Consider the following 20,584-nt stretch of genomic DNA (forward strand, 5'->3'; position numbering starts at 1 on the left):
ATATTTTTAAAGAAAAAAACAATAATTTATTTGGTTCGGTATTATCAGGAAATGTAAATTTCTGCTGACAGTATATCTGGTGTAAAATGGTATCTTTTAGGAAATTGAGTGTGAAAGAACAGTACAGAAAACAGTGAAGGTTCTGGCCTCTTACCTCTCCCCGCTTGTCCTGCCAGGGGTTTGGGCTGAGACGATCTTCAGCATCAAGGGGTATGGGAGGTCCCTCAGCCTCAGAAGGGCTGGACACTGATGAAGTGTCCGAGGGGGGCACTGGGGAACTAGATGGGCACTCCACTGGCATCATGGAAGCAGGCATCAGAGCACCAACCACGGCATCCCTAACCGTAAACAATTCCCCAGGGCAAAATGTTCACCACACGCAGGTTATCACTGCATAAATAGCCTGTTTACGAAATAAATATGTACTGTGTGTGTGAGGAGAATTGTACAATTGTGTTGTGCTTTGGCTAAAATGCCTGCGCCTACCTGGCATACATGATCTGCAGCGCCGACAGGACGTGGGACAGGGCCTGCTGCTTGGCCAGGTTCCCATCCAGTGAGAGCAGGATCTTGGCTAGAGACGGACGGTTGGGCTTAATGCTGCTCTGGCCATTTATCTTAGTACTCACAGAGGATGGGTCGCTGTCTGACTGCACACCTGCAAAAAACCAACACACTCACTCAATGGCAAAAGGGCCAATCAAATGAATAAGCCAGTCACAGATGAGTCTGAAACCACATAAGAGTAAACACTTCTGCAGTGTGTCTGTGAGTGTATATTATATTTTTATTATTATCTTATATTTCTAAATGCTGTACCCAGGTAGGAGGCACCCAGTGAGTCTCTTGCAGTCTGGAAAAGAACAGGCTCATGGACAGAGGGGGTGGTGACATCCACAGTGGTCCAAGCTACACTGTGGGAGGAGCCACAAGCTACTCGTGTTATTTTCTGTCCCTCCAGACCCTGGACTAGGGTGGGTTTCCGGTTCACGGTAGTGGTGCCATTCCCCTGCTGACCGTGGTCATTATCTCCCCATGCGTAGACCTACACAGGAAAACCCCAAATCAAACTTCAGATAGTTCCACAGTTCTACTTAAGGTTTAAAATCTAGCATATAAGGGTAGGAGAGAGGATTAAACATCTCATCAAAAACTGCTGAAGGTGCAGGGCATTCACCTGTCCTGTGTCTGTGACCGCAAGGCAGTGTAGTGCTCCGACAGCCACGTGTACAATCTTCTTTCCTCTCAGACCCTCCACCATCTGGGGCTTACGTACATGAACATCTGTACCATGGCCCAGGCGGAAGTAGTCACCTTTACCCCTGATTCACCAAAGTTAGTACTGATTATCTTCATATTGTCCAAATTGCTGTAACTTGAAGCATGCATTCAATAATTGAAATATTTAATTGACAAAAAAAAATCTAGGTCAGGTTTCATCAAATCTAGAAAGAAAATTTAATGCTGGTCCATACCAGGTCCACACAACTCCAGATTTGGTTAGAGCAAGTGAGAACTGAGCCCCACACTCAATCTGGCACACGCCCTGCCCATTGAGCCTCTCAATGTTCTGAGGGATGTTGCAGCCTTCACTGCCCCCACGGCCCAGCTTCCCAAAATCACCGTCTCCCCAAGAGAACACCAGCCCTGAGGAGCACAGACGACATAGAATCAGTACCAACGGGTGTATGCTTCCGACGCTTTTGACAATGCTAAGTGTGCCATTCACACCTTCATCTGTGAGGGCAAGCGTCTGTGCATCTCGACTTCCACAGGCCACCTGCACAACACGGTGGCCCAGAAGGACTTTGACCTGTAGCACAAAAATAAGTTACCTGGTCTGCTGGGGCTAAAACCTTTAAATGTCTGCCAATTTGAATTCAATTAATGTGCTCAACATATAAATCTGTATGCTGTGATAAAAAAAAAAACATATTTATCAGTGCTAGTGATGTACATATTTTAAATCCTGATTAATTGCAACAGACACTCATGTGATTAATCATATTGTTGTGTGCAACATTCAGTAATACATTCAAAATTCTATTTCTATTGTCACTGTAGTAATGAGATATTGAACAATGAGATAGGTGCAATTTTCTAGCGTAGAAACATAAAACCAAAAAGACAAATCACTAAAGTTAAAACTAACTTAAAAAGAGAATACAATAAGTACAATAATTGTCCATAAAAGCAGAACAATGTTTCGCTCAGACTTTTTAAGCAGCTCAAAAGCCAGGACAATTCTAAAAACCCGGACGATGCAACTGGGGAAAAGAGGATATCTAGCCACCCTGATGAAATATGAAGTGCATTGAGCACTTGTAGTAAATCAGATTGATGGTTTTAATCACCTGTTCTTTTCAAAGTTCACTCAATTAAGCTACAGATTCATTTCAATATAAGAGGTGAGGTCTTACCAGTTTAGGCCGGAGTTGTGTGGTGTTGTCCCCGTGTCCCAGCCTGCCATACTCTCCCAGGCCCCAGCTGTACAGCTCCCCACTAGAGGTGATTGCAGCGCTGTGGGAGCTGCCACAGGCAATGTCCCGGATCCGCTTGGTCTTCAAGGCCTCGATCAAACGGGGCTTATCACAGTTCCTGGTGAGGGAGAAGGCAGGTAGGAAGATCAGCTATTGTAAATATAGAGAACGATGGGAATTGGGCTGCAGAGTAAATTCATATGGAGAGCTTACATTCTACTAAAGTGACCAAGTTTTCCATCATCCCCTTCGCCCCAGGAGAACACCTTCCCATCTACAGTGAGAGCCATGGCATGGCGTCCACCTGTATACCAAAATATATAGGAAGTCTTTACAGTCACAATCAAAATGTCTAAGAGTCTAATCTAAATTACAAATTATACTAGATAGACAGTATCTGATGCATTCAGAATATTAATGACACAGACCTGAGTGCACAGCCACTTTCTTTACCACATAGTTGCTAAGGGCAGTAATCTGTCGGGGAATGGGGATAGTGCCACTGGACAAACCAAGCCCAAGTCTACCATTAGTGGCTTCACCACACGCATACACCTTCCCTTCCACAGTGACTACAGGACACAAAGTTTAAACATACTCAGTTATAAGCAAACGCACATTATTATGCCCAAAATAACAAAAAAAGCTGGGGGACATTCAACTTACCAGCAAACAGACTCTTGGAGCCACCAGCAACCTGCACCACATTTAACGCAGACAGCGTCTCAGAGAATGATGGCACTTTGATCTGGAAATGAAATCAGAAATAAAATGAGAGTTCTCAACACAACCTTAACAGGTTGAAATGAAATCTACACACAGCAACCATAAAGAAGCTCAAACAGTACAACTGACCTTTGACCCCTTCAACCCTCCCAACTGGTCCTTGTCATTGAGGCCCCAGACAAACACTTTGGTCCTGATAGTAGCAGCAGATTCCAGTCCTGAGGACCTCTTCCGGGACAGACTGAGGGGAAAAAAGGAGATGAGTTTTGGAAGGGAGGACATGCAGCAGTCCAGGCACACAAGCAACAAACTGGTGGGAAACAGGAATGAATACACTACACACACATACACACACCTCCCAGTAGCTGCCTTGTCGTCCTCCTCCTCTTCATTATCAGATGCCAAAAAGGGGACGGTGGCCAGGTCTTCATCCTCAGCACGAACGCGACCCACGATGCTTAGGCCGTGGATCTTGCAGTCGATGCCAGAGCTACGGCACTGCTTTATGGCAATCTCAACATATCTGTGGTACTGAACACAGAAGACAGCACACTTCGGTTTAAAAAGAGGACACATGATCATTACAGTAACTTATTTTACTACTAAAAATACTACTATAGTGATGGTTCTTATTAGGCCAGTACCTCTGTACAGTCATTCAGAAGTGAAACTGTTGTGTCTGTAGGGTTGATGTTGATGCTCCTCAACTCTATGAGGTTGTTTAAGGAGTTGCCACCTAGAAAAAACATTCAGGTTAAGCAGAGGAACTTACTAAAAAACCCACTGGCTCTTTCTTTCGAGCAGAGTTTGAATATGATCACCTACCAGAAACTACCACAAGTGAGGGCATGTAGCTGCTGTCTGCAGGATCCACAACCATCTTCAATCTGTGGACCAGCACATCAGGGAAGAGCTCCAGTCTGATCCAGTGCTACAATGAAAAAATGCACTGTTAGCACTGCTAGAACTTAAAAATCTCTAAATGCCTCAGTAACAGAGCACTAAATCCTGAGAGAGAACATGTCTGAAACCCTGTTCAATAACTAACATGTTTATGTGAAAATGTCATGAACACAAGACTCATCTTTAATTTTATGAAATTTGTGAAATGTTCACTAAAAAGGGTTAATTCAGAATGTAGTAATGAAACTATTTAGTTTTAAATGGCACCTCCGTAGAATACTTCATTGTCAGACAAATGTTTTATTTACTTTTTTCTATTTAAAATATTAATGTCTCATAAGTCACAAACATGAGAAGCAAACACTTTCTTTATTTACAGTGAGATGGGGAAGTATTCAGACCCCCTTAAAATTTTCACTCCTTGTTATATTGCAGCCATTTGCTAAAATCGTTTAAGTTCGTATTTTTCCTTATTAAGAAAGAAAAACTGAAATATTACATTGTCCTAAGTATTCAGACCCTTTGCTCAGTATTTAGTAGAAGTTCCTTTTGATCTAATACAGTTATGAGTCTTTTTGGGAAAGATTCAACACTTTTGGGGATTTGGGTATCCTCTGCCATTCCTTCTTGCAGATTGTACATTAATGAGGAAAATTAACAGTTTATCAAATGACTACAATATAACAAAGAGTGAAAAATTTAAGGGGGTCTGAATACTTTCCGAACCCACCGTATCGCTGGAGAAAGGTGAAGTAACATACGGGGTGGTACTAGCATAGTGGGTAAGACACTCTCCTATAAACCAGAAGACCACAAAGTCAAAGGTTCAAACCCCACTACCATTGTGTCACACTTAACCCTGAGTTTCCCTGTCCTGTCCCTGTCACTTCTGAATGTAAGGTGCTCTAGATAAGTGTGTCTGATAAATGCAAAAACAAGTGTTAATGTAAATATGGCTGCGGGAATATCAGGGAAACATAAATAACAGAGTACTTTCATTTTAAAGGTCAGTTTAAGGTTTAGAAGGAGCTTACCACTTCCACTACTATTACATTAAAACTAGTACACAGACATGCGGGCGTCATGATGTGACCGAGGGTCTGAAATGAAGGAATTTACAGGCTGACTGACTGCCGCACTACTACCACCACAGAGGGTGATGCACTGACTGCCCTTTTAACATAATATCAAAGAATAAAGCATAGAATAAAGCAGGTATTCTAAAATGTAGCATTAAATGGTTTATCTAAATGTTCCCAGATATGGTACCTACCTTCCCCTGTGAGCCAGAAGACTGCCAGCTCTGTTCACTGGCATCAATAAGGCGTGAGGCCTGATTGACCGAGGAGGAGACATTGAGGCTCTTGACAGCTCGGGACCACTCATCTATCAGCATCCCACGCTGGCTGCTCTGGTGCTTCTTTAGCTGCTTTCCGGAGCGGCCACTAAAAGCTGGAGGCTGACCTGGAGTGCAGAGAGGGTAGAAAAGTTTCATCGCCAGTAAAGCCAGTCAGTTTAATATCCACAGAACACTGGCTAAAGGTCCTAAAAGGCAGGTTAGTAACAGTAAGAATCATCAATAACCTAATTTCAAAGATGAAGAGATTTGTGTTTGCCATTAGGGGTTTCCCATTTGTGAATTTAGCCTAGTCCCAGACTAATAACATTTCTGAACAGAACTTCATTAACATTAGTCTCGGACCAGCCGTAATCCTAGAAAAGGAAACTTCATTATATATTAACATTACGTTTGCCTGAGATGAGATCATTCTGGCCAGGTCATGATCATTAGTTTGATAAAAGCAACCATTAAATTCTCCTTTTAATAGCACCAGGTTACTCAGCATAATTACCTACAGACTTACCTGGCTCGTTGATTCGGCCAAAGGAATGTCTGGTGTTGTGTTTACGAGTTTTGAAGCAATTTTCACAAAAGTCGAAGTCATCACAGTTTCTACACTTAAACCTCGGCCCATTGATGGGGAACATCTGACAGCCATCACACCTACAAACACATTCAAGGAAGCATGAGTGGTGCATGTACCCCTGATGCTGATAAACAGATGCTCTTCACATTTGATGCAATGCTGAGAAATGTAGTGTTGGTTATGTGACCCATACCGCACTCCTGGGTGGACACTGGGCACCAGCTCCATTTCAGACAGTAGACCTGTCCAGTGGGACTGCTGGGGAAAATCCACTATAACATCTTTTCCGTTGGCACTGAATGCTGTGTGATGAGCAACATACACACTCACTCAAGTAAGTCAATCTAAACATTGCAGATGCAGCAAGAGCATGGACAGGGCTAAAATGTAACAGACTTAAAATTTTGTTAAATATTACAGTGTTAATATTTTCATTGAATTTTACTGGTACCAGTGTTGATGATCGCTCATTTACCATGCAGGTCAGTTTAAAAAGCTATCGGTCTCAGGAAAAGATCTTCACCTCTATCTGCAACTAATGCGCTACCTGGTGGGACATCAGGCTTCACAGGTCAAATGATATGATTGATAAGTCATAATTATGTCATAATTATGATTTGATAAGGGCAATTCTATACTAATATTCAGTGGGCCAGATTAAAAAGATCATCAGATGTGGCCCAATGTGGCCCACACCTCAGCCAGAGCTACACTACCAATCAATTTTTTAAATAATATTAAAGTAGTAACTCAAGTCCAAAAAATAGCTTGAAATGGTACAAATATAAGTGATAGACTGCTAGAGACCTTTTTCAGGGAATAGGAAAATGATTTAAAGCTGTTCAGCAACAATGGGGGTTGATCAAGCCTTAAAAGTCGATACTACAAATTCCTATAGAAGTCCCATATTTTCTTACTTATTACTTTTTACAAACCCAACCATAGAAGAACATAAGGAACTCAGGAACAGGGACACTGACAAGAAATGTCCAGAAGACCAGCTTCTAAGGAGGTTTGGTGACTTATACAGAGTGTGAAACATCCTAAAACCAAAACTGCCACAATGGCATTGTGCAGCACACCATGCAGTACGCTCCATTGTGGAAAAAGTACCATACGTGTACTTGTTGTGTAGATCTGTTAAATATAGATTATATATTAATACATTTAGGTTATTAATGAATTCCATGATTTTTTTTGTAACTTCAGTTGTTCATTTGCTCAATGGTTTCATTTCAGAGTACAGCAAGACCTTCAAATTACTTGAAATTCAATAAAAAGAAACTAGACAAATTGGTGTAACTGGTGCATTTAAACGTTTTCATAAAAAATCAGAAGTCAGGTAATTCTGTACCTTTAACCACTCCTACACTCCTGTGAGTCACAGACCCCCACTTGTACTTAGGAGTTGTGACTGAGGGCTTCACTCGCACTTTATCTCCAATCTTTATATGAGATGGTGAGATTTGAGGAGGAAAACCTGCCAGTGGGGAGAGGGGAACAAAATCATTTCACTTTTATTATGGCAACAGGTAAAACAACCTATGTTTTAATATGTAAATCAGAATAAGATCAAGCATTAAAATAAGATTTGACCAAATAATTGTATTTGGTAGGTGTTAAATTCAGACATATAAAAATCAATGAATAATAATAAAACTCACCTAGGAGTTCAGTGTGGATGTAGCGCACCCAGTAGGTGCCACCCTTTTGCTGCCAGTCACACTGCACATTTAGATCATGTAGCCCATCTCTGTCCAGCTTAATCACCTTCCCAACATCTCCCTCATACACTTCTTCATATGTCCTACAACACTTCACCATCATCCCCACCTGCAACAGCAGCAGGTCAGAGGTTAAGACAGAACATCAACATTACCACAATCACATAAGAAAACAAGAACATAAGACTATCACCTGAATGTTCTCTCTGACATACACTGCATAATCATCATTACTCTGGAAGTCAGACCGCTTCTTGAAGGTCTGACTCTCGGTCACAACAACTCCTGTAGGCTGAAACACACAGAAAGCTCTCACAAAAAAATACTATTTAGCACTTTAATGCAGCGAGTATCATATTTGAGATATGGATTTCTGAGATTACCATGAGATATAAACTTTGCATAAAAGACTTTTGTATGCTATCTGATGCTTGTCTTCTACCTTTTGCAACAATTCTCACATACAGTCAGTATAAAGGGCGATTTAGTGGTAAATATCTCAACAGTCTTTTTCTGGATGTGATATACATTTGTCTTCCATTACTCAAAACATTGTATTGTGGACAATCAATTCTACAATTTACAAATTCAAGTGTGATTTTTAAATATTCATAATATTCATAAATATCTATGCAAAGGCTAATTAAAAAATACATACTTGTAATGCCAATAGAAAAACAAAAAACATACTTACAAATTATTTATTTATTTTTTACATTTGGTTAAAGGGCCTAATAAAGACTAAAAGATAAAAATACAACTTTATGTTTATTGTTTCTTGGTTCAGGCCTACCTCTGAATGCCATATGGTCTCTACAACTAATACAGAATGAAGCAGCATGACTGACTTCCAACTTTCCCAAATTCTCTCACACCACCCCACTGCTACACTCCCTCCACTGGCTCTCAGTGAATGAAATGATTGTGTTCATGGTTTTGAATCCGAGTGAACCTGAACTGATTACTTCATTGAAGGTAACATGAAAGCACGTTGTTATTCACTATGGATAAAGGCATCATTCTATGCTATTTTTGCCAAATGCCAAAAATGTAAATATAGAGGGTTAAGGACATAAACCACACACCGCTACAATATTGGGAATGCGGTTAGTGGTGGAAAAGATAAAATAAGTGTTGTTTTTTCGGTACAACCCAAATCAAGTTCTGAAAAACATACTATAATAAATAATAAAGACAGCAACATTGAGTTTTTCCTTGTTGCAAGATCCATCCCAGATCAACCCAGACCAACCCTAGCCATATATCAAGCCATGCATGCAAGCCATGAAGTGCTGTTACAGTGCAGGAATAGTCAAAAGTTAGATTTTTAAACAACTGCATTTTGAGTGGTGCAATGGAGTAAAAGTAAGATTTTTTACATTAAAATGTACCGAATTTAAAGTAAAAAAGTCTCCACAAATGCATATACTTTAGTACAGATACACAAAAAACTACTTAAGTACAGTAACCAATGACATTTTCTTTATTACTATCCACCATTGTTCATGTATGCATGCAAAAAATTTTTTTTTTTTTTAAACATTTCTAGATAAAAAACAGAATGAATTACAATGAGCTAGGAACAGACAAAAAGGTCCGAAATAAGCAGCCCTCTTTTGGGGGATGTGGAACCCACCACAGGAAAGGCAGGCTCCGGATCCTCCAGCTCCTCCAGCACCTCCTCATCAGAATATTCATCAGACACAGTGTCTGCATCAGACACCTCAGCGATGTGGACGTCTGGGTGGTCCAGCAGCCACCCTACCAGTGCCTCTACACCTGGGAGGAGGAGTCACAAAAAGTAAAAGGGTGATCGACAGATGATTTCCAACAAACACACCAGGAAACTGCCTGCAAAATCACAAACGTCCCAACGTGTCTAACAATCTTCACCTTTACGTTAAGACTTCACTAAACGTTTTTGGAATACTGTAAAAATCCCCACTCCCTGTGATGAAACTACCTTAAGGAGACAAGAGAGGTAACTTTAAGTGTTTTTCTGACATTATTTTATAACTGTAATTAATGCCATGAATGAACTTAACAGGTATTTCCTATTGAATGCAGTACCTGGTACCCCAGAGGCACTACCCGTGGTCCCAGACAGGGACTTGAGTGCAAACTCTATGTTCTTCCTTTGAAAGCCCATCTCCATGAGCTGCAGAACAATTGGCAGGGGTGGCACCGGTGAGGTCTTGCGCTTTTTCTGCTTGGGAGGTCGGATGTGCTGCAGCACAGTGACTGGGGTGGTGGCCTCACTGGAACTGCTATCCTCAAACAGCAGGGAAGAGGGGTGGGTTGACTCCACTGCCAGGAACTGACAAACAGCCAGAGCAGCTGCCTGCACACAAAAAGTTCAAGCTAGATGACATCAAAGAAGACTTTAAATCAACATGTGTGTGAGCAGGATCGTCGCTGTGGAGACCAGATCAGACCACAAACAAATGAGGGGGAATCCTACTAAACCAAATCCCAGACAACTGGTGGCACTGGTGGAGTGATAATACCTGTGATCACTTTGTGATTCAGAATTAACCCCAGTCCAAAATGTGAGGTCCAAATTTTACTCATGATATGGAATGGTCATATCTAGAACAGTCAGGTCACTTGAAGCTTAGAGCTAGTTGGCAAGTGATGGAGCTGCCTTAGAAAACACAGTCACAGCCTATATCATCCAAGTGTCGCATACAAAAGGAAGGGCTGAAATTTCACCTCCAGCTCCTGCCGATCGAAGATGGCTTTAATGGGGGAGGGCTGGGTGGCAGCAGAGAGCAGCTGCTGCAGCAGGATTAGGGGTGGCAGTGGGCCCTCGGGTGACAGGTCAGCAACATCAGGAGATGACGCAACTGGGTCCTCTGTAAAGCAGAAGAAAACAAAAGTAGGTTCTAAAACTGCCCGAAGTATGAAGCCACCGCACACAGGGGAACAAAGCTTCAGACTAAAAATCCACGCTACTTCAATTTCAGAGTGTACTTCTCCTTTATGCACATTCTCCACACAAGAGTAAAAGCACTCCAATACATAGAACAGAATAAGTCCATTCCAACAGAAGCAACATGCTGATAGACAGATATATTTAATACATTTGCATATAGACAGATATATTTAATATATTTGCATATATTAAACAACAATTTGTTTATTTTGTGAAACACTTGAATCTGTACGATTTCTGTTAATTACAATAAAATGCCACCAGAGAGCAGTGTCGGGCATCAATGGCCAGAAACCGGAAAGATTTTAGTGAATATTCCTGAATCATGAATATAAAGCAGTGTGGACACTGATTAGACAAAGTGGCTAAACTCCACTCAAAAAAACAAGCAACATTAACTGTAAGGGTGAGAAGAGGGGGAAAAAAAAGTTGGTGAGCTGGCAGGAGACTCACCAGTGGGATTTGGTGCAGGTTCAAGCACGGCCGGTTGAGACAGGATCTGCCTGAGCTTGTCTTGATGGGAGAGAAGAGCCCGTGCTGCTTTCAGGATGTACAGCCTCAGCTGCTGACATCGCAGCAGGTGCACGTCCACCTGGTCCGCTGGTGACAGACACACAGACAAATGAGATGGCAGGCGCCCACAAGCCGGACAGGAAGGGAATTATCAGTTACTGTTCCACAGTTGTGCCAAAATACATTAAGTCCAACAACAACACAGAGGAAAAATGGTGGTCTATCACTTTTTCAAAATCTAATTATCGTCCTCTTATGCAAGCCATGAACATATGAACTGATTCTTCAGTACCAGTAAAACCAGTAAAAATCAGTTTAAACTGACGCACACATGACTGAATCAGATTACAAAAAAATTTAAGAGAGCCAAAAAAAAAAAAAAAAAAAAAAGATCTATCATCTCCGATAATCACATAGAGCTCTATGTTTTACCTGTAAGGCCTCGACTGAGGGATTTCTTCATGCGCTGTTTCTCCACCTTGCTTCCAGCCAGGTTGACCAGCTGAGCCCAGACTGCCAGCATGGGCTCAGTGAAGGGCAGGTTCTGCACACTGAAAGCAACCACTGGCAGCTGTAGAAAAAAGAGACAAAACAGAAGAACGCATATATACTATTTCAGAGGGTACCAAGTTTATGTGTTGTGTGTTTTGAAGAGATCCACGCCATTGGATTTTATAAAAGAAAATAACCAATTAATGCATTTGAGCTTTAATGTATTTAAATCTATCTTTAAGCATCTGTTGTTAGTGGATTTAAGTACTTGCATGTTTCCATTATGACATTTCACAATTTAGCTAACTTCTACATCATTTGTATCTGTTTCAACACTGTCCCCTGTTTTACTGTCCAGTCCTAGTTTATATACTCACTGGTTTGAGTTGGCTGAGCAGGCACACTCGGCAGGTCCTCATCTCATGGAATTGGACAGTAATGCGGCCTTTGGGGGTGATGCGTGTGACAGTGCCTTCCCCGTACTCCTCGTGCACCACCTGTCCGCCCAGACGAAGTCGCCCATCTATACCCCCAATGACCGCCAATACAGCCATAAGACTACCTACCACTGGGCCCTCAGAATCAGGAAAATATTCCTCCAGCAAAGCCTGAGAGGGGAAGAAATAGCAAAGGCACATAAGCATTAAATTTTAAATTATAACCCTATAAATATAACTATAGGCTCATACCGTTTCAGTGTGTCGGCCTGCCAAGACATCACCGATCCCATTTAACTGGGAGTTGATGTATTCGTTAATGAGGCCATTCCATTGGCTGAGAGAGTGCAGGGTTCGTAGCACTGCCACAATCTCCTCAGCCAGTGTACTGCTGTGAGTGGCTGTCAGAGAGGCTTGAGGGCGGGACTTCCTTCGACGCAGTGATCCCTCTGGAGAAACATATCAGTTTCTCCATGTTATCATAATATCCATGTTTTGCCCATCAGGGTTAATTCAGCACGCACACACACACAAACACACAGCGAGCGATACATTACCTCTGAGCAGAGGCAGGTCTGAGGAGCAGGTGGTGAGCAGACAGCCCAGGAAACCAAACAGTTTCTCCACCAGGAACTTCATGTCCTGAGAGCATTCGGTCTTATCCCAGGAGGGTAGCACTGACTGCAACAGCCTCAGAGCCAGGATCTACCACAAACATCAAGATTCAGTCATCGCCACAACGAAGCAACTACCGGGAAACTACCACTTACACATTACATGGAAACTCTATACAAATATCTATATAAAATGTCTAAGACATCCCAAATACTCATGTCACTTTCAAATAGGAAAACTATCATAAATAATTAAATGGCATTTTTAAACATTAATAATCCGTATCTGCATTATGAATCTGCATTAAGACTGCTGATATTACTTCAATCAAATGGTTTCATTTTCAAACACAGGCTTTGGTTTCATTATTTCCTACAAATTAACACTTGAATCAAATTAATGAATTAATTTCAGCACACCCCAATTGAATCAGATTCTACTTCAAAATTAGGGTTTTAAGGTAATAAACTAACAATTAGATGATTTAACATCAACCACATCAAACACACCCCTGTACCTGTCTCTGTAGTGTGACCGCAGTGAAGGACTGGTGTCCCTCCACAATCCTGGTGAGCAGATTGATCCAGGCAGTGCTGCTGAGGGTGGAGCACATGAGCGGCATGAGGGCGATGCTGCGGATGAAGCCCAGTGTGCACCAGCTCCTGTGCTGCTCCCGTGACACCAGCCGCTCAGATGGACACCCTGTAAAAGAACAAAAGTAATAATTACAAATTATGACCCTATAAACTATTTCATGATTTAGAAAAACCTGGTAAAAAGAAAATGAAGGGACGAAGTGATACAGGCTCATGCCGTTTCCGTGTGTCGGTCTGCCATGACATCACAATCCCATTTAACTGGGAGTTGATGTATTCATTAATGGCTGGATATGCTTTGTATAGTTCTAGGTGTTTGTGTTGTTTTTAAGCTACACACTCAGACAGTCTAGAGTAGATCCCATTTGAACGGCTGCTAGAAGAACTGGCAGGTCTGTACCAGTCTTGTCATTGACTCCACTCTCCACCAGTATCCTCAGCAGGCCACAGAGCGTGCGCCGGGCCTCCGTCTGCATCACATCTGCATGGATCCCAGCCGACAGGGACAGCGTCTTCAGCAGGTTGACTGTGCTCGTCAGCATCATCGCTGTGGGGTGGGAACTCTTCTCCATTGGCTCACCTTCTGACCCAAATGGGAAGATAAAAGAACTGATTTAAGATTATTCAGGACTTCACAGATGTTAGAACTTTAATAAGTAGGCTAATTCAGAGACTCAACTTGTCCACAAAGACTTTTAAGAAATACATATCTGGATATTTCTAAAAGGTTCCATTGCAAAGATCCAGACACCTAAAAATGCCAGACCAAGCATTTTTCCTTTGCACCGAAAAAAAAAAATTAATTTCAAGACAGTTTATCTACTAAAGATATTCTGGATTTTTCATACTGGGCCAAGGGCAAAATTCAATCTGAGATGGTTGAGTGTGGAATTTAATAATCAGTTGCCAGTCATCCTGTTCCTTAAATCTGTATGATTATATGACGCATGAGAGAAATCAACATTTTAACCTTTTATGGAGAGAACTAAATTACATTTCACTCGATGCTAAAGTGTCACGAGAACATGAGCAACATCAGCAGCATTGAGAGATTTGTGAGGTGTTGAAATTAATCGTATAATCTATGCATCGTGATGCACACGTGGATGATTCTGCATCAATTTAGTGCACAACATAATCAATTATATCATAATGACATTGCTTTGTGATTTTGTTTTTGGCAGCGGCATAAAAAATGTCATTAAAAAGTAGTGCTGGTAGTGACTGTGGCTGCCTGATCTGAGTACAGTGCCGCTCTGGGTAGGAGCTTCATGCTGGGGTTTCCATCACCCTCTCTGCATCTGGACCGACTAACTCTGCCCACAGCCTAATTACGTGTGCATTTAAAGTATATACTACCAGTATATACGAGTGTTACATGGTGAGTGTGGACAGAACGCCGACAGTATTATCATGTGACAATGTAGGAAATCTATACGAATCGTGAAGGTTCACACCTCTACAGGGTATACTGACCGGTGTCATCCTCTGTGTCGGAGTCCTCGGTGGTTGGCTGGGCAACAGGGGGAGGCTCAGCCAGCTTCAGGTCATATTTGCCTTCCTTTCCCATCCTGTAGGAATTGGTGCTGCTTGTATCCCACTGCACTCGAATCCAGCCATCTTCTCCTAATTCTCCAATCACACGACCAAGACCGGGTGCAGGTCCATCCTAAGATACATCAGAAACCCATTCAGATAATTTATATATCGAAATAAAACAAACAATCTCAGGGCATCCACCTACCCTGCAAACCAGCATAGATGCAAATAAATTATGTAGTTTATAGAACTTGAAATTAAATCTGAAATCATAAATCAAAGTAAATAACATTTTTTTATATGATATTACTAATTTACAAAAATTGTATAACATAGTTTCCTTAGTAATGGTGCACAGCATTTATAAGCATCAGCTGAGTGCAGTTGTTTACCTGATCTCCCCATTTCCAGTCCTGGCCTCTCATGACCCTGGTACCAATTTTCATCATCGCAGCCAGTTCAGGTCCAGAAGCAGGGAGGGGTGTGGGGCTTGTCTCTTTCCGGGACTCCTCAAGCACAGTGGCCGAACCTCCGTGAGGGCCAGAGCTCAGCTCCTCCTCGCTGCTGTCTGAACTGGGGCCTTCAAGAGGAGGATACCAGGTAAAGATCCAACTATGCTGAACAATTATACTGCAAAACTCTGAAAATCAACAGAATCGTTTCTGCTTTAGTATGCTGCCAAGCAACTACAACAAGCTGTCTCACCAATGAGATGCAGGACACTCTGAGTGAGTGCCAGCGTCCCCGAGTTGAGCAGCAAACTGAGGCTATTGGCGCCATGCTTCAGAGTGATCATGTGCAGCATGGCCAGGAGAAAGCGGGCCTGTGGAATGGTGCCGAGGCTTGGTCCAGCAGGGTTCTCGTTGGTGATGGTCTGCAGAGGCACTGGCTGCACACCTGAGGGAAGAAGAATGGGCGCAGGTTTAAAGCAGGCCTCTGGAATTGCAGCAGGCTTCTTATGGATGCACACAGCATGCTTACCTAGCTCTTTAAACCTGACGCTTGCATCCAGCAGGATGCTGCGCATGTTGTGAATTGCCCATGTGTACAGTTTGCCAAAGGTGACTTCTAGTAGCATGCGGTTAAAGGGCGGAATAAGGTCCACGTCCTTCAGACAGTCTGAGAGAGGTTCCCTGCCGACCAGGAGAAAAATATTCTTCAGAGCCCAACAGATCAACCAAGAAAAATAATACAATAAAAGACTGTCTAAACAAAGTGAGACATACCCAATATTGGTCCCTTCAGGGATTACCCTTTGCCACCCACACAGTATGGCATACTGTATTGAGGGCAGCAAGAAGTTTTTGGATGCCAGCTTAAGCATGGTGTCAATGCCCTCCAGCCTTACTTCCGCTCGTTCAAGCTACAGGGACACACCAACATCAAATCATTCTGAACTTCTGTATTTAAAAATCAATTCTGCTGATAAAATCTGTTCCTCTAACAGTATCGTCTACTGGTAACATGCAGACTGTAAGCGGCCCTTCTTACCTGTTTCAGGAGGCACTTTCTCATCTTCTCCACATCCAGTGGCTCCTCCTTCAGAGAGAAATCCACAATGGTGCTCATCAGGCTGGACTGGGAGAACGTTCCTTGAACACTATGTTTCAGCCACCGATACTTCTGAACACTGGTCACACTGCTCAGCAAGGGCTGCCACTTGTCCTGCATGAAACACATGAACAAAGGTATACCTTAACCAAGCTGTAAGCTATAAGGGAAAGTGAAGTGATTTACATTGTGATACACAGCAGCACAGCACACGGTGACACAACGAAATGTGTCCTCTGCTTTTAACCATCACCCTTGGTGAGCAGTGGGCAGCCATGACAGGCGCCCTGACAGCAGCATGTGGGGATGGTGCTTCACTCAGTAGCACCTCAGTGGGAGACAGGATTCGAACCGGCAACCTTCCAATTACAGGCCCATTTCCTTATCCTCTAACTATGCCCCTGTTATTATTATTAATAATAATAATGCATTTTATTATTACTATTACCAGTAGTAGTAGTAATATCACACTATTAGTAGTATAAAGTTTTCCACAGTTAAAATTGTGAGCATCTCTAAATGCTGCAACCTGTATTATTATGAATCATAGAACCTTTTGGGGCTTGGCATAAGAATATATAGTGTAAAATAAGAAGTAACCTTACCTTTGGCGATTTGACAGTGCTGTGTTTCCTCTCCAGAGCCTGAGGAGGGCTGATTGGCACAGACAGATCCTCCTCGTTGGTCCCCTTATTTTCCAGTTTCCCCTCCTCCACATCAGCACACTCACACTTCTTAGGCACTAAGGCTATGGACAAAATCAACACCTCAATCATCGAAATTTGGTTCAGTTTTAACAATAAGACTAATCAATGAGGTCAAGAAACAACCCAGAGTGACAGTCAAGGAAGGCTTCTTTGGAACTGACTAACATCTGTGTTAGCAAAACATTGAATAATCAGGGTGTCTATGGCAGGACACCGAGAGGACACACTGACACTCCACAGTGGTATATGCAAAATGTCTTGAGACCTAAGTCTGAAATCTTTGGAACCATCTTATGTATATCATCATCATGAAAACATCATCCCAACCGTGAAGCTTGGTGGAGGAAATATGATGATTCAAGCAAGGTCTTTGAATTGTGCAATTGTTAAGGGAAAGATGGATTCCCACATATTGTTGCCAAGGGGGTTTAAGCTGTTATTCATTCCAACGGTTCACATACTTTTTCCCGCTAGCAATATGAGTTGGGTTTAATGTTGTTCTCAATAAACACATCTATAGAAAATCTGATCACATTTTAATGACAAATTAATGCAGAAAACCATGAAAGGGTTCATATTATTTTGATTGTCATGCACATCACATCTAGTAAACCCACCTCTCTTTTTGCGTCTGTCCCTGATAAGCTTTTGGGCAATCCTTTTCCATCGAGGCTGAGAACTGAGCATCTTAAGTTTGGAGACGATGGAGAGGTCATTGCTGGCTGCCGGTCGCAACTCGTTGAACAGAAATCGCAGCCGCTCAATCACTGGGGCACACACCTCCTTATAGGAACGTCCCTGCTCCTGATGGGTCTGAGGATGGCAGTACAGGAGGTGACATAAGAGACCACACAGAACAAGATACCTCTAACAACAATAGATATTAAACCGGAAACTAATCACTAATCAGGTATGCGGGATTTACCTTGATCAACGAGCACTTTGCCTGATACACCATACGACACACATCGCTCACAGATTTGGGAAGGCACCGCTGCTTCCCCTGATCCACCCCCAAGGCACACTGATTCACCAAGGAAAGAGCCACATGACCTGAAGGAATTCAAAGACATGTCAAAGACAGCATCCTCCTTTACAGGTAATACGGAGGGGTTTTGAAATTAATCTCATAAAGGCAGAACACAATCGATTATATCATAATAACGTTGCTTGGAGATTTTATGAACGTCCTCTGAGCAAAATATAACATTTTGCTGTGCTTTGTAGCTGTGTTCAATTGGCATTCTCTTGTTAAACACATATTGCTGTTTAACGTTTGTCGGAATTTCGCTAGAAATTGACACCAAGAAAACGTAGCATGCAGCGGATATTTGACGACATCTGAACGGCAGAAAAACGTTCCTGCGAATGAGGCCTTCACTTTCTTTTCACTGACTTTTTTGAAAACAACGTAAAGCAATGCAGGAAAATTGCTGGGATGCATTGTGATGCATCGAGAATCAATGCATTGATATTCGTAATTGAATCGAATCATAAAGCCAGTGAAAGTAATCAGTAGCCTTAATGATTTTAGGACTCGAGTTTCAGTCTGTGATGTGTTTGTTGATGGTTACCGAGGTCCTGATGCTTGAGCAGGCAGCAGAGCAGCAGGCGGCCCACCTCCTCAACAGGATGCTCTGGTGGAAATGTGATCGGGGTGATCAGGTGGTACTGCTTACAACAGCGCTCAATTTGGCATAAGAAGTCCTGCAACAAAAACAACCAGGATTCCATTCAAATATATATATGTGTGTGTGTGTGTGTGTGTGTGTGTGTGTGTGTATATATATTAACTGTATAACCATTAAAAGTGTAAAAGTGACTAAATTTGCAAAAGATTGTCCAGCTGCCTGCACATGAAAATGTTTTATGACAGTAATGCAAGATAGTATTATGAGGACCACAATTCTCAAATTGTAACAATGATGTAGCATTTGCTTGCCTTGTACTATATGACCAGAATTTCTATACTTATTTTATTGCATGGCCAGACCAGCTCTTCTGTACCTTCACAGTGTGGTCCTGTGTGGCATTGTCAGCTATGGCCTGGAGGAAGGGCTGAGCGTGGTCGCTGAGCGTGAGGCGACGGCTGTACAGTTTAGTCTTATCTGGAGTAGTGGTCCCTGGGGAGCTGCAGTGGTCTTCATCTTTCTCCTCATTGTAGTTGTAGTGGATCTGACTGGTCTGCAGACCACCTGAGAAGATTGCTGACTGGAGCCATTCTGGACAGCCAATCAGGAAACAACATTAGCAAACTACAACTGTGACATTTTGCCTTTTAAAAAATAATAAAGGACTAAGCGGGAACAGAAAAGCAGAACAATGTTCAAAGCAGAAATGACACATAATTTAAATTAAACCATAACCAGTTGTATAGCTAAAGTATAAACGCAAGTGATATTTAGTGACTGAGTTATTGTAAATAAAAGAATCATTCAAAGCATACAGACTGAATTCAAAAACCACTCACTGGCACATTCTCTCTCCATTGGAGATAGGGGTGTGCTCAGGGCCAGGTAGGAGGCATGAAGGCCCAGCAGAAGGCCGAGGTTCCTCTCGGTATCAATCAGTGGTGAGGAGAGGCTGCTCAGATCTGGCGTAGTCACAGTCTCTTGGTTTGGCTGGACACAAGAAAGAAATCATCCATGAGATGTTTCTGCAGCGTAATTGGAGTCCACCAGTGGAAAGAACAGTTGATTGGACCTGATTTGGAGAGGCACACGCCTGCCTATATAATGTCCACCAGTTGGCAGTTCATGTCAGAGCACAAACCAAGCATAAAGTCAAAGGAATTGTTTGTAGACCGCTGAGACAAGATAGTCTCGAGGCACAAATCTGGGGAAGGTCACAGAAAGTCAAATTTCTGCTGCTTTGAAGGTCCCAATAAGCACAGTGGCCTCAGTCAAGCGTAAGTGAGAGAAATTCAAAACCACCAGGACCGTACAGTCACCTAATCAGGACAACGACCCTACACACAGAGCCAAGATATCAAAGGACTGGCTTCAGGACAACTCTGTGTCATTGAACATCTCTGCGGTACAGATCTCAAAATTGCTGTGTGCCGATGCTTCCCTTCCAACCATGACGGGGCTTGAGTGGTGCTGCAAAGAGGAATGGCAGAAGGATAGGTGTGCAAAGCCTGTGGCATCATATTCAAAAATACTTGAGACTGTAATTGCCTCTAAAGGTGCATCGACAAAGTATTGAGCAAAGTCTGTGAATACTTCTGTACATGGGATTTCTCAGTTTCTCATTTGTAATAAATTTGCCAAAACTTTGCAGTAGATTTTCACATTGTCATTACGGGGTGGTGGGTGTAGAGGGAACTTTTGAGTTCATATGAACTTTTGAGTTCATAAGCAGAATTAGGAGTGTAAGAACAGACAGAGACTTAAGATGTTCTTTCTGCTTATTTGGCAAATGTAGACATCCTCAAAC

General features: G+C 42.3%; 1 protein-coding gene across 3 annotated transcripts in view; it reads right to left on the minus strand.

Annotated features, from left to right (window-relative positions):
* The window catches only part of herc2 (HECT and RLD domain containing E3 ubiquitin protein ligase 2), a 56,758-nt gene that overhangs the window by 14,585 nt on the left and 21,589 nt on the right, over positions 1–20,584 (minus strand). For 2 of the 3 annotated variants that reach the window (XM_029000038.1, XM_029000036.1), the window contains exons 26-67: positions 19,617–19,767; positions 19,154–19,368; positions 18,721–18,853; positions 18,072–18,199; positions 17,764–17,959; positions 17,045–17,187; positions 16,380–16,553; positions 16,115–16,251; positions 15,870–16,021; positions 15,594–15,785; positions 15,281–15,468; positions 14,826–15,018; positions 13,750–13,932; positions 13,271–13,455; positions 12,696–12,843; positions 12,391–12,587; positions 12,079–12,309; positions 11,642–11,780; positions 11,150–11,296; positions 10,474–10,616; positions 9,832–10,102; positions 9,398–9,540; positions 7,955–8,053; positions 7,702–7,870; positions 7,392–7,517; positions 6,231–6,339; positions 5,975–6,114; positions 5,383–5,573; positions 4,032–4,137; positions 3,851–3,942; positions 3,562–3,737; positions 3,336–3,447; positions 3,147–3,228; positions 2,909–3,052; positions 2,694–2,784; positions 2,421–2,598; positions 1,732–1,813; positions 1,476–1,647; positions 1,178–1,322; positions 820–1,045; positions 487–658; positions 155–338 (exon numbers count right to left, since the gene is read on the minus strand). In XM_029000038.1, the coding sequence (XP_028855871.1) occupies positions 155–338; positions 487–658; positions 820–1,045; positions 1,178–1,322; positions 1,476–1,647; positions 1,732–1,813; positions 2,421–2,598; positions 2,694–2,784; positions 2,909–3,052; positions 3,147–3,228; positions 3,336–3,447; positions 3,562–3,737; positions 3,851–3,942; positions 4,032–4,137; positions 5,383–5,573; positions 5,975–6,114; positions 6,231–6,339; positions 7,392–7,517; positions 7,702–7,870; positions 7,955–8,053; positions 9,398–9,540; positions 9,832–10,102; positions 10,474–10,616; positions 11,150–11,296; positions 11,642–11,780; positions 12,079–12,309; positions 12,391–12,587; positions 12,696–12,843; positions 13,271–13,455; positions 13,750–13,932; positions 14,826–15,018; positions 15,281–15,468; positions 15,594–15,785; positions 15,870–16,021; positions 16,115–16,251; positions 16,380–16,553; positions 17,045–17,187; positions 17,764–17,959; positions 18,072–18,199; positions 18,721–18,853; positions 19,154–19,368; positions 19,617–19,767 (6,585 nt within the window). The remainder of the gene's footprint in view (positions 1–154; positions 339–486; positions 659–819; positions 1,046–1,177; positions 1,323–1,475; positions 1,648–1,731; positions 1,814–2,420; positions 2,599–2,693; positions 2,785–2,908; positions 3,053–3,146; positions 3,229–3,335; positions 3,448–3,561; positions 3,738–3,850; positions 3,943–4,031; positions 4,138–5,382; positions 5,574–5,974; positions 6,115–6,230; positions 6,340–7,391; positions 7,518–7,701; positions 7,871–7,954; positions 8,054–9,397; positions 9,541–9,831; positions 10,103–10,473; positions 10,617–11,149; positions 11,297–11,641; positions 11,781–12,078; positions 12,310–12,390; positions 12,588–12,695; positions 12,844–13,270; positions 13,456–13,749; positions 13,933–14,825; positions 15,019–15,280; positions 15,469–15,593; positions 15,786–15,869; positions 16,022–16,114; positions 16,252–16,379; positions 16,554–17,044; positions 17,188–17,763; positions 17,960–18,071; positions 18,200–18,720; positions 18,854–19,153; positions 19,369–19,616; positions 19,768–20,584) is intronic. The other variant, XM_029000037.1, reaches the window with a different exon arrangement.

Source organism: Denticeps clupeoides, chromosome 13 (assembly GCF_900700375.1).
Source record: "Denticeps clupeoides chromosome 13, fDenClu1.1, whole genome shotgun sequence".
Classification (NCBI taxonomy): Eukaryota; Metazoa; Chordata; class Actinopteri; order Clupeiformes; family Denticipitidae; genus Denticeps; species Denticeps clupeoides.